This window comes from Orcinus orca, chromosome 20 (assembly GCF_937001465.1).
Source record: "Orcinus orca chromosome 20, mOrcOrc1.1, whole genome shotgun sequence".
In the NCBI taxonomy this organism is placed as follows: Eukaryota; Metazoa; Chordata; class Mammalia; order Artiodactyla; family Delphinidae; genus Orcinus; species Orcinus orca.
Genome location: NC_064578.1, coordinates 26,565,267 through 26,582,189, shown reverse-complemented (window position 1 = coordinate 26,582,189; position 16,923 = coordinate 26,565,267). Strand labels below are relative to the sequence as shown.

The window sequence follows — 16,923 nt, the reverse complement described above, 5'->3', positions numbered from 1 at the left end:
GCTGGTACACTAGCAATACAGACCTTTCATAATACTGATTTTTTTAAAATTGTCTTGCCTCCTTGCTCTTTCAAGTTTTATACTTTAATGCCCACATGATGCTAAAAGATAAAATAAGTTTTATAGAAGTGTGACTTTTTCAGTGTCAAAATTCCATGATTAACAATTTCTCTAGGTAAACATCATCAAAAGAATGTCAATTATGCAGAAATAGAATCACAGATGTAGAAAACAAACTTGCAGTTACCAAGGGGGGAAGGGGAGGGTGGGCTGGGATGAACTGGGAGATTGGGATTCACATATACACACTACTAGTATAAAACAGATAACTAATGAGAACCTACTGTACAAAAACTCTACTCAATGCTCTGTGGTGACCTAAATGGGAAGGAAATCTAAAAAAGAGTGGATAGGGCTTCCCTTGTGGCGCAGTGGTTGAGAATCCGCCTGCCAATGCAGGGGACACGGGTTCGAGCCTTGGTCCAGGAAGATCCCACATGCCGCGGAGCAACTAAGCCTGTGTGCCACAACTACTGAGCCTGTGCTCTGGAGCCGGTGAGCCACAACTACTGAGCCCGCGTGCTGCAACTAATGAAGCCCGCGCACCTAGAGCCCGTGCTCCGCAGGAAGAGAAGCCACAGCAATGAGAAGCCAACGCACCGCAACGAAGAGTAGCCGCCTCTCACCACAACTAGAGAAAGCCCACGCGCAGCAACGAAGACCCAATGCAGCCAAAAATTAAAATTTTAAAAAATAAAAAAGTGGATATATGTATACATATAACTGAATGACTTTGCTGCACAACAGAAACTAACACACCATTGTAAAGCAGCTATACTCCAATAAAAATTAATAAAAAAAGAAATGTCAGGACTTCCCTGGTGGTCCAGTGGTTAGGACTCCATGCTCCCAATGTAGGGAGCCTGGGTTTGATCCCTGGTCAGGGAACTAGATCCCCCAATGCCACAACCAAGACCCTGCATGTCACAACTAAAGATCCCACGTGCCGCAACTTAAACCCGGCACAGCCAAATTAAAAAAAAGAAAGAATGTCCATTATGGGGTGGGGGGAGATAAACTGAAAGATTGGGATTCACATATACACACTATATATAAAACAGATAACTAATAAGGACCTAATGTATAGCACAGGAAACTCTACTCAATACTCTGTAACGGCCTATATGGAAAATGAATCTGAAAAAGAGTGGATACATGTATATGTAATAACAGATTCACTTTGCTATACACCTGAAACTAACACAACATTGTAAATCAACTATATTCCAATAAAAATTAAAAAAAAAAAAGAATGTCCGTTTATTAAGACAAAGAAATGGTCATATCTTACCTGCCCATGCCATGCATAGTGCAAAATTATAGCTGAGTTAGGGTGGTTTCCAAGGAAAATTGGCATCAGAGTGGAGATGAGTTCATGGCGCAAGGTGTGCCAGGAGGTGTTGATTTGTAGTAAGGCCAATACCAGCATGTCTGGACAGTGTTTGATAGGGAAGCTGAAGAGTTGTTTGACTTGCTCATATTGCCCTACCTCTGCGAGCCTCAGCAGAGATTCAATCAAATCCAAGCTCTTCCTAACAAGAATGGAAGTAAGATACTCTATCAATGAAAACCTAAGTACACAAAATTCATTTTCCAAATAAGTGATACCAGCTATCAAGACAAAACCAAGTTGTCATCTTTTAATATTTGAAAAATATTTAAATTGGTGTTCATCTCAAATATATAATGCTGGTATGCTTTCAAACTAATTTCAAAGGCAGTCCAAATTAAGAGAATACATGATGAAGGACAGCAGACATGACTGACCATGTGCATAACCATGGACCGCCTTACCAAAGAGTTACCATCAAAAACTTTTGTGATTAGAGTGCAAAATAAAAACAAATAGTAGTTTAGAAACAGTCAAAAATCCAACACAAATATAGATATAATTATACACAAGAAAAATTCTACATAAAAATACAGCCTGACACAACACTGTAAATCAACTATACTTCCATTTAAAAAAAAAAAAAAAAAAAAAAAAAGCCCAAACACTTAGTTCGGTAACACCAAGTTTTTACTTAGGTGCACAATGCCCCCTATGAATTATTCTTGCCCCAAGAAGCTAAATGTGGTTGACTTCAATCTAGCCTCAAGGTTTTGCTACCCTTAGTCCATGAAAACTATGGGGATAGGGATCAAATTAAACACCATGAGGAAACAGATACCCCATACCACAGGGTAGACTATAGGATAACTGATCCTACTTCTCCATTAAATCGATGGCCAAGAATTATATTTAAGAAAAAAAAAAGGGAGAAGAAAGACTTACAGCATAAAAGAAACTATGTGGACCTTGTTTGGACTCTCAATCATACAAACTGTTAAAAAGCATTCTTGAGACAATTAGGGAAATCTGAATATATAGCTACATTAAGGAATTATTAAATGTATATGACATTTCAATTTTATAAAATGGAAAGAGGCCTTTATCTGTTAAAATAAAATGAAGACATACTGCCGTACACATTAGACTTAACAGGAGAAAAAAAAAAAAACTATCCTGTACATCCAATGTTGGCTAGCACCTGGGGAAAGGACACACTTCAGAAAAAACCACTGCTTTGGTCAATCTTTCAGAACAGGGATCAGCAAACTACATCCACAAGCCAAATCTCACCCACTGCCTATTTTTGTAAATACTGTTTTGTTGGAACAGAGCCACACCCATATTTACATTGTGCTACAATTAAAGAGTTAAGTAGTTGCTACAGAGACCATCTGGCTTGTAAAGCCCTTTACAGGAAGTTTACCATCCTTTGTTTATAAGATGTGTCCCAGGGGAGTATGGTTGGAAAAAATGGAAGAAACATTATAAAGTAGATGTCTTTGGGGACCAATCCAGTCCATGCCCACTCTGCACAGCTGTGGGTTTATTATAACAGTGATGGAAGTACTTTTACCATCTTTATCTCACATCCCCAGAGAGGAGTTAGTTCCAGAAGAAACCAACTGAGCCAGTCAGATTCTCCAGCAGAAATTTTGAATTGAAACTCAGAGAAATAGATAATTCAGCTTAAAGTTTTAGATTTCATCCACTGGCCATTTTGAGCCACTGAAAAATAAAGCAAGCAAGCAAATCTACAGAGAGAAGAAAGGGATTTAACATTAAGGGAGAAGTAAAAACCTTCTAACATTTGATTGTTACAGAAAATATACAATGGCAGACATTACAAGAGGAAAGATGTATCTAGTGATAAGGAGACTAAATATAGATTTTCATCCACCAACACCCTACTTTATAAAAATTTAGGGTAAGTAGGCTTACTAAAAATACTGTTTCGTTTAAACCTTTTAACTACGTAGTTGGCTCACTATTAATCTTGTAATTCAAAAAAGTATAAGTGACCCTTTCAAGAAAAGCTAGATGAAGAGTGTTTACCATGTGGCAATTTCTCGATTGTCATCCTCTGGTGGTGCTTTCAGAATATCAGTGGCAACAGTATGACATGGGTAGTCGGCAAAACAGAAGATCTCTGGATTTATAAGGGAATGCTGAATGAAGGAGAGCTGGAACAAGAGAAAAAAGTCCTTACTACCATAAATGAGTGTGAATGTTATAAAAATGTGAAACATTTTCACTAGGCTAATCTCAATCTTAATTCTCATTCATCAGAATGAAATTTCCCTTTAAAATCTTAATTATGCGATCTTTCAAAACCACAGACAAGTCAGACAAATGAAAGGTGCATGGTGAGGTGACCCTGGAGACAAACATCATTAAACTATTGGGAAAACAGTTTGATTGCTACACTTCAGCTGAGTCTGACTGGTACTAAACTATAATAATGTTCCTTCAAAATTTATCAGTCTCTGCTTTTCTGAGCAATGCCAAACAAATTCTACATTAAAAGAATATTTTAATCAATGGATGGACGGCACTATCTAAGCCATGATTCTTTGCCTCTTCTATAGCTAAACATCATTCACTTACCTGGCCTTCTGCATGTTTCCAAGGTCTGTATATGAGGTCTACAGGGAACACTTCCATACCCAGACCCCTCTGAATGCCATACACTACATTATGAAGTCCTTTACTGTCACGAATTTGAAATCCAGGATGGTCCAGTTCGTAAGTTACTTCCTTGAAATTCAAACTTGGGTTCTAAAAAAGAAAAGCATTTCAAAGTTTAATGAAAAGGGACTTCCCTGGTGATGCAGTGGTTAAGAACCCGCCTGCCAAGGCAGGTGACACAGGTTCGATCTCTGGTCCAGGAAGATCCCACATGCTGTGGAGCAACTAAGCCCATACACCACAATTACTGAGCCCACGTGCAGCAACTACTGAAGCCTGCGCGGCTAGAGCCTGTGCTCCGCAACAAGAGAAGCCACCGTGAACGAGAAGCCCGCGCACCGCAACAAAGAGTAGCCCCCACTCTCTGAAACTAGAGAAAGCCCACGCACAGCAACGAAGAACCAACGTAGCCAAAAAAAAGTTTAATGAACAAAAGTGTTTGATTGCTTTATCCAAAGAGCCATATTAAATCTGAAGTTCAATCAAGATGGTCTAATTATAGACTCAAAGTCATCTAAATCTTTCTGGCATTTCCAAAGAGACTTGGAAAGGTAAATTCTTAATATTCAAAATAAACTGGCTCTACCAGCAAGCTACTCCAAGTTACCTTTCAGTTCACAACATACTCGTGAATACGTGAGTACATAAAGGGGAAATCTCTTCCCCTACTTTAGTCCAACGAACACTCCCATCCCAATATGGCAAACAGATAACACTTCACTTAGTGCCTCATCTTTATAGTAAGATTCCACTACCTTGGAACAAAGCTGCAAAGATAAATAAATTATCCCAAATATCAATCTTAATTAACAAGGACTTCCCAGGTGGTGCAGTGGTTAAGAATCCTCCGGCCAATGCAGGGGACATGGGGGTTTGATCCCTGGTCCGGGGATCCCACATGCCGCAGAGCAACTAAGCCCGTGCGCCACAACTACTGAGCCTGTGCTCTAGAGCCCACGAGCCACAACTACTGAGCCCACGTGCCACAACTACTGAAGCCCGCGCCTAGAGCCTGTGCTCCACAACAAGAGAAGACACCGCAATGAGAAGCCCGTGCACCGCAATGAAGAGTAGCCCCTGCTCGCCGCAACTAGAGAAAGCCCGTGCGCAGCAATGAAGACTCAATGCAGCCAAAAATAAATAAATAAATTTATTTTTTTAAAAAAATCTTAATTAACTAAAGATCTCCCCTAAAAGCATCCCAATGTATGCATCAGGAAAAGTGGTCTAGATTCTTTATGTCAAAATGACTAAAAATTCCATTCAAAAATGTTTTATGAAAAGGTATTCATAAAAGCAGTATGAGATTCCTTAAAGAAACACAAAGCAAAGGAAACACATTTAGAGAAGATAATTTACCAAACACTCTGCACCAAGCAATAAGAATATTTTGTGCTTGGGACTTCCCGGGCGGTCCAGTGGTTAAGACCCTGTGCTCCCGATGCCGGGGGCACAAGTTCGATCCCTGGTTGGGGAACTAAAACCCCGCATGCTGCACAGCGTGGCCAAAAAGAAAAGGGGGAAAGAAAAAACAGAAGAATATTTTGTGCTTGAAAGAAGAAAAGGCTGCGCACACTTCATAATTAAATCTCCAACCAAAGCGTTATGTCCAGTTTAGTTTTGCTCTAAGGTGACACCTTTCAATCCATAAAGACTTTAATGCTTACTTTGTATATGGTACAAAGAATAAACGTCAGTTGGGGTATTCACTCTAAGACAATGGCATTCAGAGGTAACATTTTTTTCTTTCTAAAATTTGTTTCAAGGACTGGCTGTGACAGAATAAAACCATAAATATACTATTAAACAGCATTATCCTAGAGAGAGTTAAGTTTGGTAAATCCACAGGCGTGCCCCTATGGTTTCCTCCTCCCATCCTTGGAAGTAAATCAGAAAAATTATTAACCCAATGTGTATCTGAAATTGTCCTCTGTTCCCTTTCTACAAAAAATTGTACAGAAACTCAAATATACGAGAAAAAGGAAGAAGAAAAGAGATTACTAATTCAACTATTCAAATCCACAGTGAAGGCGTTCAATTTATAGCCTTTGCACTCTCTGAAATCAAAACATAGGTTCAGATAACATGGAAAACTGTCCTTGTCTGCAATTTTTTTAAAAAAGTTTTTCAATAGTGCAATAAAGTACAAAGATGAAACTGAGGGAAAAGCATGTTTTCCTATTTGCAAGACAACCACAGGTTAAAAACAAATCAGTAGGGCTTCCCTGGTGGCGCAGTGGTTGACAGTCCACCTGCCGATGCAGGGGACACAGGTTTGCGCCCCGGTCCGGGAAGATCCCACGTGCCGCGGAGTGGCTGGGCCCGTGAGCCATGGCCACTGAGCCTGCGCGTCCAGAGCCTGTGTTCCGCAACGGGAGAGGCCACAACAGTGAGAGGCCCACGTACCGCAAAAAAAAAAAAAAAAGAGTCCGCCTGCCAATGCAGGGGACACGGGTTTGAGCCCTGGTCCGGGAAGATCCCACATGCCACAGAGCAACTAAGCCCATGCGCCACAACTACTGAAGCCCGCACGCCTAGAGTTCGTGCTCTGCAACAAGAGAAGCCACAGCAGTGCGAAGCCTGTGCACCGCAACGAAGAGTAGCCCCTGCTTGCTGCAACTAGAGAAAGCCCGTGCGAAGCAACGAAGACAAAAATAAATTAATTACTTTTTTAAAAATTAAAAAAGAAAAAAACCAAACCAATTAGTAACTGGTTATCCTTAAGTGCTAAAACTGTGGTTTTATTTTGCTTTTCTTCCTTTTCACTCTCTAAGTTTTCTGCCATGATCACGTGTTATTTTTTCCCCTCCTCTATTACTAAAGAGTAGGTCTGAACACCATAAACCCATCTACTATTAAGAAAAATAAAAAGAAAACCCACTGATGCTGTTAGTAATAAGGTCACACAGAGAACAGTATGATTCCCTGTTACTCAATTTTACTTACAAGTTACAAATGTAGGAAACTAAAAATGAGAAATAGGATAGACAAATGACCTGACACCTTATCAAGAATGTTAGGGAAGTATTTATTTGTAGTCTTTAGTGTTACATTTTGTTCCTTGACATTTTATGAACAAGACTGAAAACATTACATCTTGATCTTGACTCCACTGTTCTCTCACTGACTAAATTTCATCACTCCCTTTTAATAACTAGAAGTTTCACTTTTTTATATTTTATTTTAACAGTTCAATATTTTAGGAGAGGTACGTTGTTTATTTGGGGACCAATTATTTAGTCTGTGGATATTTCAGAAGTGGAAGTAGTAAGATAAGTATGGCTTTTTTTATCCCTATAATAATATCCCATAAAGAAGGTTGGCAGGGTTTTTGTTGCACCTTCCAGAAAAATTTCAGAAGACTTTCTTTCTCCTCAGTAATTCCTCATACAATCATTACTTTGTAACATATTCATCCTCCCCAAAAACCCACACACTAACAACCTACCAAACCACCTCAGCAGTGCTACTCAGAATTGCATAGCAACAATTCATTATGAACAAAGCTAGAGTTTGATTGCATACTATTTCCAGTACATAATTATCTCGGACCCTTCATTACTTTTTTTTTTTTTCCCCGGTACGCAGGCCTGTCACTGTTGTGGCCTCTCCCGCTGCGGAGCACAGGCTCCGGACGCGCAGGCTCAGTGGCCATGGCTCACAGGCCCAGCCGCTCCGCGGCATGTGGGATCTTCCCGGACCGGGGCACGAACCCGTGTCCCCTGCATCGGCAGGCGGACTCTCAACCACTGCGCCACCAGGGAAGCCTGCTTCATTACTTTTGAAGTCAGAAATTATAAAACACTGCAGTTCTCATTCAGCTAGGCATTTTATTCATTAAAATCTTCTTTCTTTGGGCTATATCATACTAACATCATAAATATATAACATTACATGTGTACTCACCAGTTCTTTGAGAACATCAATCAAGACTTCTACATTCCATGTGTGTGCCTGTGCTCCATCACTTTTATCTTTTCCATCACTCCAGATCCCACTGCCAGGAGCAGAGATACTCTGTAGAATTAAAATCTGAATTAAACAAAGCCAACTACTCAATGTGTTCAGCTCTGGTTGGTAGAACAATCATACTGTAATTTAATAAATAAAATAAAGAGGGCAGGACATTAATTCACTTTGTAAAATAGTTTATTTCCACACCTACCTGTAATGGAATTCCATCTGTTAATCCTGAATGAGTTCGAGCCATCATTCCCAAAACCCTTGCAACCTGGGCAGCTGTGACCTCCCGAACACCAAACTGCATGATTATATTGCGACATTCTTCAATACTGAAACAGAAATTTAACTTCAAAAAATGGTACCCTCACTCTTGCACTGCTGGTGGGAATGTGAATTGGTTCAGCCACTATGGAGAACAGTATGGAGGTTCCTTAAAAAACTACAAATAGAACTACCATATGACCCAGCAATCCCACTACTGGGCATATACCCTGAGAAAACCGAAATTCAAAAAGAGTCATGTACCAAAATGTTCATTGCAGCTCTATTTACAATAGCCCGGAGATGGAAACAACCTAAGTGCCCAACATCGGATGAATGGATAAAGAAGATGTGGCACATATATACAATGGAATATTACTCAGCCATAAAAAGAAACGAAATTGAGCTATTTGTAATGAGGTGGATAGACCTAGAGTCTGTCATACAGAGTGAAGTAAGTCAGAAAGAAAAAGACAAATACCGTATGCTAACACATATATATGGAATTTAAGAAAAAAAAAATGTCATGAAGAACCTAGGGGTAAGGCAGGAATAAAGATGCAGACCTCCTAGAGAACGGACTTGAGGTTATGGGGAGGGGGAAGGGTGAGCTGTGACAGGGCGAGAGAGAGTCATGGACATATACACACTAACAAACGTAGTAAGGTAGATAGCTAGTGGGAAGCAGCCGCATGGCACAGGGATATTGGCTCGGTGCTTTGTGACAGCCTGGAGGGGTGGGATAGGGAGGGTGGGAGGGAGGGAGACGCAAGAGGGAAGACATATGGGAACATAAGTTTATGTATGACTGATTCACTTTGTTATAAAGCAGAAACTAACACACCATTGTAAAGCAATTATACCCCAATAAAGATGTTAAAAAAAAAAATGGTACCCTCAATACCAAGGTTAAGAAACACTCATATAAAACACTCATATAAAACGAGTGAAGTCGCTAGAGTTTTACTAACATAGAGAGTAATAAGCTTCATTTCGTGTTACTTTCACATAGCTAGGAGTGTAAAATCCACCTACTTAAGGAAATAGAAAACGTTTAAAATACCGATGGAAGAAGGAAATATGAGTTAACAGTAGTATCTACAAAGAGACATAAAATTATGTCAATATTCGGTATAAATCAAGTTATTCTTTAAAATACTGATAACTCAAGAGTTATTCTGATATGTACAAAGTCCTGAAAATGTATTTTAACTTTTTCACTTTGCATCAACAAAAGTTTTATGCCAGGCACATTTATACACACACAAGAAATACACTTTCAAACATAAGCGGAAATGTGGTTTGTATGAGTTTTAAAAACATTAAATGTTACACTTAAAGTCAAAGCAAAGCACATTAATGCCCTTAATAACATATTCTCAGAAAAATATTAACAATCCACTATATCACAGTCCTATGTGCTACCATTAGGGTGAAACAATTTCCTTTTATGCCCCTGGCAGGTGAGGAAAATAAGTGAGAGGCAGGGTATGAAAAAGGCAGAAAAGGAAGACTGTAGAAATCAAGGTACAGCAAGGAAATTGAGGGTGCGGGCAGGGAAGAGCATATTAGACATGATGGATGGGAAATGATGCAAGTTCCATGAACACTTGCCTCAATGCCCTCCCTCTCAAAAGCTAAAACTGCCTACCATGGCGACTAGGCTAGGAACCTCTGATCCTTAAATTTGAGAAACTAGGGAGGATGGAGAGATGGAAATTTAGCCATGAGAACATTTATAGCTGCCACCAAAACTAATATGTGGAAGATTAAATTTAGAAGCAAAATTCTTGAGGCAAAGATAATACATTAAGGAATCTTTAGGAACTTGCTTTAAAGAATTACATTGTGCTTTTCACAAGAGTAATCAGAAGTTTAAAATGTCTGACTACCAACCTTGCACAAAAGCCATAGCCCACTTCTTGCATGAAGTCAGCCAAAGAGCTCTCCATCATGGTTTTAGCTACCCCTCCAGAATCAGGCAGGATTCTGTCCATTAGGATGTCCCGTTTTTCAGGGTATAAAAGTGGTGCAAGCACCACGGGACAGCGTTCCTGGGGAAAATCTGAAGAAGGAAAAAGATAATTATAACTGCTATATTGATTAATAACAAACTATCCTCTTTTACTCTTTAAAAGCCTCTCAAACCTGAGTTTTCACAAGTCCATATTCAAACCAAAGTTATTCAGTTTTTCCAATCCAGCTAGCCTAGCCCAAGTTATGACTTCAACCCCAATTCTAAAATTTGAATGTTCTTATGTCACAAAAAATGGTCATAAGTATATTTTTAATTTTTTTATTAGGATCCCATTATCTATTGCACCCTAAATATTACTTTAAAATTTCACAAAAGGGCTATCAATTCCCATGCAAGGAAGACATCAGAAATAACTGGTACATCAGTCTCTATTTCACTGACAAGTGGAAAACGTCCTATTACTGAGAAAGTTAATGAAGTTTAAATTAAACTATATCAATGTTAAGAAGTAAACAATAATAAGAGTGAAACTGGATAGTGGTTAGTCCACTATAAAAGATTTGTTTTAAACACTATCTCTAAAAAAAGGATCAGAGGAAGGAGGATGGCAACAACAGAACCAGGAGTTATCTTAGCATAACAATGCCAACAGCCAAGAGGTAAAGTGGATATATGATAGTGATTGACATTTTAAACTAAAGAGAGCATGTCACAAATACTGTAGTCTCTGTCTCCCTAAAAGGGAAAAATCTGACCACGTGGAAATATACCAAGTCTGAAATAAGATTGTACTTAGATAACAATATTGCTGGTAAGTGCTCTTCATTTTATACCTTGTCTATAATGAGGCTTTTATCATTTTCATATTTTAAATTATAAAATACTCTCTTCCTTGAAAGATTACGAAGTTAACAGAAAAGTAAATCACTGCCTTCATTTGTATTCTACAATCCTTTGTAATGTGTGTTCATCCAAAGAAATCATCTTTTGTAGGCTACAGACACTCCTTTTTACCTCTGCGCAGCGTCTTAAGAAAAGCGTCTATCTGTTCCTGTCCAACTCCAAAGGCTCCCTTCTGCCCAAAGAGGAGATGGGAGAGGAGGAGGTGTAGGACTTCTATTGCTATATCCTGGAAGCCACCTTCTTGATTTCCACTGACGTCTGCGTCAATGTAAGAACGCAGAAGATCTGGAAGCTTCTGTTTGATAAACTGGGCAGCTAGAAATGAGATAAATAAAAAACCACAAGTTATTTTTGCACCACGATGGGTAAGAAGTCACATATCATCAAAATACAGGTGATCATCATTCTCATTCACCAACTCACCCTTCACCCTCTAATGTTTTTACAGCTCTAGCTGGTAGGCATAAAAATAAAAGACCAGTTACCAGGGACTTGGCGGTGGGGGGCAGGGGCAGGAGGAGGAGAGGGAATGGAGAATTTTTGGATGGGTACAGAGTTTCAGTTTTGCAAGACAAAGAAGTTCCAGACATCCATTATACAACAATGTGAATATAGTTAACACTACTGAATTATACACTTGAAAATGGTTACGAAGGTAAATTTTATGTTTTTACCATACGTACATATACATACATACATAAAAGAGACCAAAAGAAAATAATCTTACTCTCTAAACTATGGAGGCTCAAGACTCAGAAGCCCACGGGTTTTAAGGACTCTAACTTCACTATAGGATCTTTAGGGAAAAGGAAACTTACCAAAACCTCTGAGATCTGAGCTGGAAGAATTCAAGAGGGCAAGGCCAAAAATTACCTGAAACAAGAAGGGTTAGATTGACCAAAGAATCAAATAGTTGTTTTATTTCTAATTTTGCCTACATCTCTTTTCTTAAATCACTTACCTCTTGTACTTTGCTTAACTTGAGAACTTTACTCAGCTGGGCAAATAAGTGGGGTGCAGGCTTTAAACTCTGAAACAAACCAAACTTTATTTTAAAATAAGAACATACAATTTTCAAAAAGTTTATAAAAGCATCTGTTTACCCAATTATGGTGCTACATAGGAGTGACAATTCTGTAGTGCTGCTACCAACAGCTGTGGAACTGTGTTCTGACAAGCTTAAGCCTTCACATGATCTGGTTTTATTAAGATTCTAATTATTATCAAACCACCTTGACTTTGTTAGAAAGCTACAAAAACTCCAAAGAAAGTATCTGAAATTTTTATTTACAATATGATATTATGAGGCCAAGGATTAAGGCCTTTTTAGAAAACCTAATAAAAGATCACATTCTTAGGACCACTAAAGATAAAAGGAATACCAACCTTCTGATAGTGCAATGGATTATCAATGGCATAGGACAGCGTGGAGATAAAATTTGGCTTCGTAATCAGTGACGCACACTCCTGAATCAGAAACTGAGTCTTTAAAAATAACAAATGAATTTTCATTAGCACTAACAGTCATCTTCTTGCACAAATAGAAGCAGCATTGCTCAGAACATTAAAGGGTAATCTGATACTGTACACTGTTTCTACATCAGCTCTTTAAAAATCCTATTGAAACTACCAAAGTCTATTAGCAGCAGGTGTTAAACCAAAACCTCTACAGAAGAAAGTCCACTGACAAGATAACTATAAGGAGTAATATCATGACAAACTGTTCCCAGATTGAGAATCAAACCATAGAAACTCAAACTAGGTGAAGAGATCCTCTCTCTGCCTTACTTACTTGTCAAGCTGGACTTCCCCACAGTCCTGCTTCCTTCAGGCAGGTCTGATTCCCAGCTCTCTAAACCTGAACTAAGTAGCTGTAATGGTCTGCAGTCAGGCAGGAGAAGAGAAGGACAAGAAAAGGAAAAGTCCCACTGCCTTTTAGCCATTCAGCTAAGATTATTTTTGGATCCTTTATGTGTTTGCTACACAGCTATGCCCAAAATGCAATTCATGGAACAATTAGATCTAAGTGAATATATATACTATGTAAGCCCCAAATACCTGATGAAAATCTTTGCCACTGCTTTTACCATCGCCACTGAAATCCACATGCGAAAATAGGCAGCGTAATAAATGCCTGTCTGCCTCAGGACCGTGCCGATTCACAATCTAAAAAGACCAAAAATATGAGTTTGCTAAGAGTGACTTTTCTTTTTTAAAAAAAATTCATCTCTAGGACAACATCCCAAATTACATTAATTGTTCATTTTGGAACAAGCGTTCTAGGAATTATTGAGATGGAGGTGCCAACATTTTATAATTAAATATTTTTTAAGTGTTTCCTACAGGCACTAGCAGGAAAGAGAGAAGAAGAAAAACTACCAGTAATTAGCCCCATGTAACAGTGTGCTCTGACCAACCTCTACACCAAAAACACCAAACAACAGCACAAATGACATGTTTAAGTTGTAAGGCGACAATTTTATAACTGGACTCATGAGAGCATCACTTTTCTATCCATTGTTGTTTTTAACCCCTAAAAAGTATAACCTGAAATCTAACATAACTGTGACTCTCTGTAATAGCCTATAGGGCAAGGCCCTAAAGGAACTGGTCTGATATCAGTACTGGCCCTGAGCTTCTTGCTGTTCCTCAAATTTACCAATGTTTGTACTTGCTATTCCCTCTAACTAGAAAACTCTAGATATCTACATGCGGTTTGTTCTCTCACTTCCTTTAGGTTTCTGCTCTAAAGCCACCTCATCAGTCAGAGGTTTCCTAACTACCATCCCTAAAATAGCAACATGAACTGCCCCACCATCACCGCTCATCCTGCTTTACTTTTCTCCACAGTACTTAGCACCACCCGATAATTTCTGTTTATCGTCTATGTCTCACTCGACTGTAAGTTGCATGAGAAAAGGGAATTTATGTAGTTGTGTTCACTTCACATTTAGGTCAGGAAAAGAGCTTATTTTTAGCACAATGTATGTGCAGAGTAATCATTTGCTTATTAAATGCCACATTAAAATTTTATAATAGTAAATATTTAACTACCTACTTTGGCCTAAAAATGTGACTGGGCTTCCTTGGTTTAATCTTTAACAACTCTGCCAAAAATTACTCCCATTTTATAGATGAGAAAGTGGACACTTCAAACTCCATGAGCCTAAAATCCAATAGTCTATGAGTTAGGAGTCTGGTATTCATAGTCCAACTCCAAAGTCTATACTCTTTCTACTGTATCATAATTATGTCACAGCCAGCTAAGTTAACTTATTTCAGTTTCAGTTTTCCCCATCCAGAACATGTGAGAGTTAAGTAAGACCAAGCTTTACACTGCCTCAGACATCTTAAAGTTAAAATCTATATAATCATAGGTTATTTTTTCCTATCCCCTGGAACCCTGAAGACATTATCTTAAAGAGCCAATTCAAATTAATTAAGAAGAATTACCTATGCTCCAACCAACCAGACCTCTCCCTTGAAAGAACAAGAATAACTGGCTTAACAAACATTTGTTGAGTACATGCTAGATACCATTCAAGGTATAGCAAATATAACAGCAGAGGAGACCAATGTGTTCCACAGCTCTCATGAAGTAGAAAAGTACAGGCAAACAATTTCTGATAATATTAACTCATGAAGAAAACAGGGTTATATGATATTGACAGGACGGTGGTGGGGGGGGTATACCTCAGAGAGGCCATCCCTAAAGATGTAACATGTAAACTGAGACTTAAAATATTTAGGCGACAACCAAAGATACAATGAAGGAAGAGCATTTGAGACAGAAGGTAAACAATACATAAAGGATTTTAGTAACAGAAAAAAGGCCAGCAGGAGTCAGGGAACCAGATCATGGTTAATTAGCGTACTGACTTAATTGGTACTTTTTTTTTTTTTAAAGAAGATGTTGGGGGTAGGAGTTTATTAATTTATTTATTTATTTTTGCTGTGTTGGGTCTTTGTTTCTGTGCGAGGGCTTTCTCTAGTTGTGGCAAGCGGGGGCCACTCATCATCACGGTGCACGGGCCTCTCACTATCGCAGCCTCTCTTTTTGCGGAGCACAGGCTCCAGACGTGCAAGCTCAGTAGTTGTGGCTCACGGGCCTAGTTGCTCTGCAGCATGTGGGATCCTCCCAGACCAGGGCTCGAACCCGTGTCCCCTGCATTAGCAGGCAGATTCTCAACCACTGCGCCACCAGGGAAGCCCTTAACTGGTACTCTTACACCAACCTAAAAGATGGAAAGACAGGGCTTTCCTGGTGGCGCAGTGTTTGAGAGTCCGCCTGCCAATGCAGGGGACACGAGTTCGTGCCCCGGTCCGGGAAGATCCCACATGCCACAGAGCGGCTGGGCCCGAGCCATGGCCGCTGAGACTGCGCTTCGCAACGGGAGAGGCCACAGCAGTGAGAGGCCCACGTACCACAAAAAAAAAAAAAAAAAAAAGGAAAGACATTCCAAGAGACTGTCAATGGCCACTGAAACCCCAGAAATTTTTGTTTTAATTAGGATCACCGAATTTAATGAATATCCCTTATCCTTAGCATTTATTTCTGTAACATTTTATAATTTTAAAATTGCTTTTACAACAACTCAATCTTCACAACAACCCTAAGAAGTATATACATATAATACATATAATACACCATGTTATTACAGACAAGGTTTGTTTTGTTTTCTTTTTTTAATCAAGATTGCAAAGACTAAAGACAAATGTCATATAATTTGCTGGATAAGTGGTAGAATCAGAAAGTGTGTTTTATGGCTGCTAAGTGAATGAAATATTCCTCCTGTGATACCATGCTACCCTTCTCTAGGAGCAACTGTTTTCTTTTAAAACTAAAGTGGTATTTTAAAAACATGATCTTGGGTTGCAAAGATGCTGAAATAAGATTTCATTGATCCCATAAGATTAAGCCTTATACATTTTCCCTTAGGTTCAAACCATTACACCCACTGGGCAGGGGAGACTAGCAAAATCAACAACCTTTTAGTGAAGTTAACTACACCTTACAATTTGATAGCAAAATCTTTGGCTATTAAAAATAAAGTAACTTTATCAAAGGCATTCATTCTACAATACTTTTGTAATAATCTGATTTGTGGCTAGAGTAACATATTCTCATCTAAGAGTCACATATTAAGAGGAACACTAAAAAATTGTGCATCCACGATGGATGGTAGAGATTCAGAAAATCATGCAGAATGGTTGGGGAAATGGGGCACTATTTGGCCTAGAGAGCACACATAAGGGAAGAATACAGACTTAATTATGTGAAGGGTACTTGAATATTAAATCCTCACAAAAAGAGTCCCGAACAGTTTATTTTAGCTTGTTATAAAGATACTCCTAATAAGGTTGTCCACAAATGGTAATGAGTAAATGAAGTAGTCAACTAACTTCCACAGTCAGAAACATCAAAAATCCCTACCTCTATTAATACTTTAAAAGTCATTCTTTGGGTAGAATACTGATAAAGCAGCAATTATCTGAGGAATTGTAATATCAACCCCAGCTCCTAAAAACAGCTTAGAAAAAAACCCACATTGGGACTTCCCTGGTAGTGCAGTAGTTAAGACTTGGCTTCCAGTTCAGGCGGCACGGGTTCAATCCCTGGTTGGGGAACTAAGATCCCGGTGCAGCCAAAAAAACCCCGAACAAACAGGAGAAAACAAACCACATCTATAGACATCTATATAAAACAAGATTTATATAAAGAAAACTACTAAATCTAGCC

At 38.9% G+C, this 16,923-nt stretch overlaps 1 protein-coding gene across 8 annotated transcripts in view; it reads right to left on the bottom strand.

Annotated features, from left to right (window-relative positions):
- CNOT1 (CCR4-NOT transcription complex subunit 1) overlaps window positions 1-16,923 on the bottom strand; it is a 102,043-nt gene that overhangs the window by 45,922 nt on the left and 39,198 nt on the right. For all 8 annotated transcript variants that reach the window (XR_007474200.1, XM_049703089.1, XM_049703092.1 and 5 more), the window contains exons 3-13: window positions 13,242-13,349; window positions 12,570-12,668; window positions 12,145-12,213; window positions 12,002-12,056; window positions 11,295-11,498; window positions 10,199-10,367; window positions 8,244-8,370; window positions 7,985-8,095; window positions 3,998-4,168; window positions 3,446-3,573; window positions 1,352-1,592 (exon numbers count right to left, since the gene is read on the bottom strand). Coding sequence is in view for 7 of the 8 variants with exons in the window: in XM_049703089.1 (XP_049559046.1) it covers window positions 1,352-1,592; window positions 3,446-3,573; window positions 3,998-4,168; window positions 7,985-8,095; window positions 8,244-8,370; window positions 10,199-10,367; window positions 11,295-11,498; window positions 12,002-12,056; window positions 12,145-12,213; window positions 12,570-12,668; window positions 13,242-13,349 (1,482 nt within the window). In the remaining variant the exon portion in view is untranslated. The remainder of the gene's footprint in view (window positions 1-1,351; window positions 1,593-3,445; window positions 3,574-3,997; window positions 4,169-7,984; window positions 8,096-8,243; window positions 8,371-10,198; window positions 10,368-11,294; window positions 11,499-12,001; window positions 12,057-12,144; window positions 12,214-12,569; window positions 12,669-13,241; window positions 13,350-16,923) is intronic.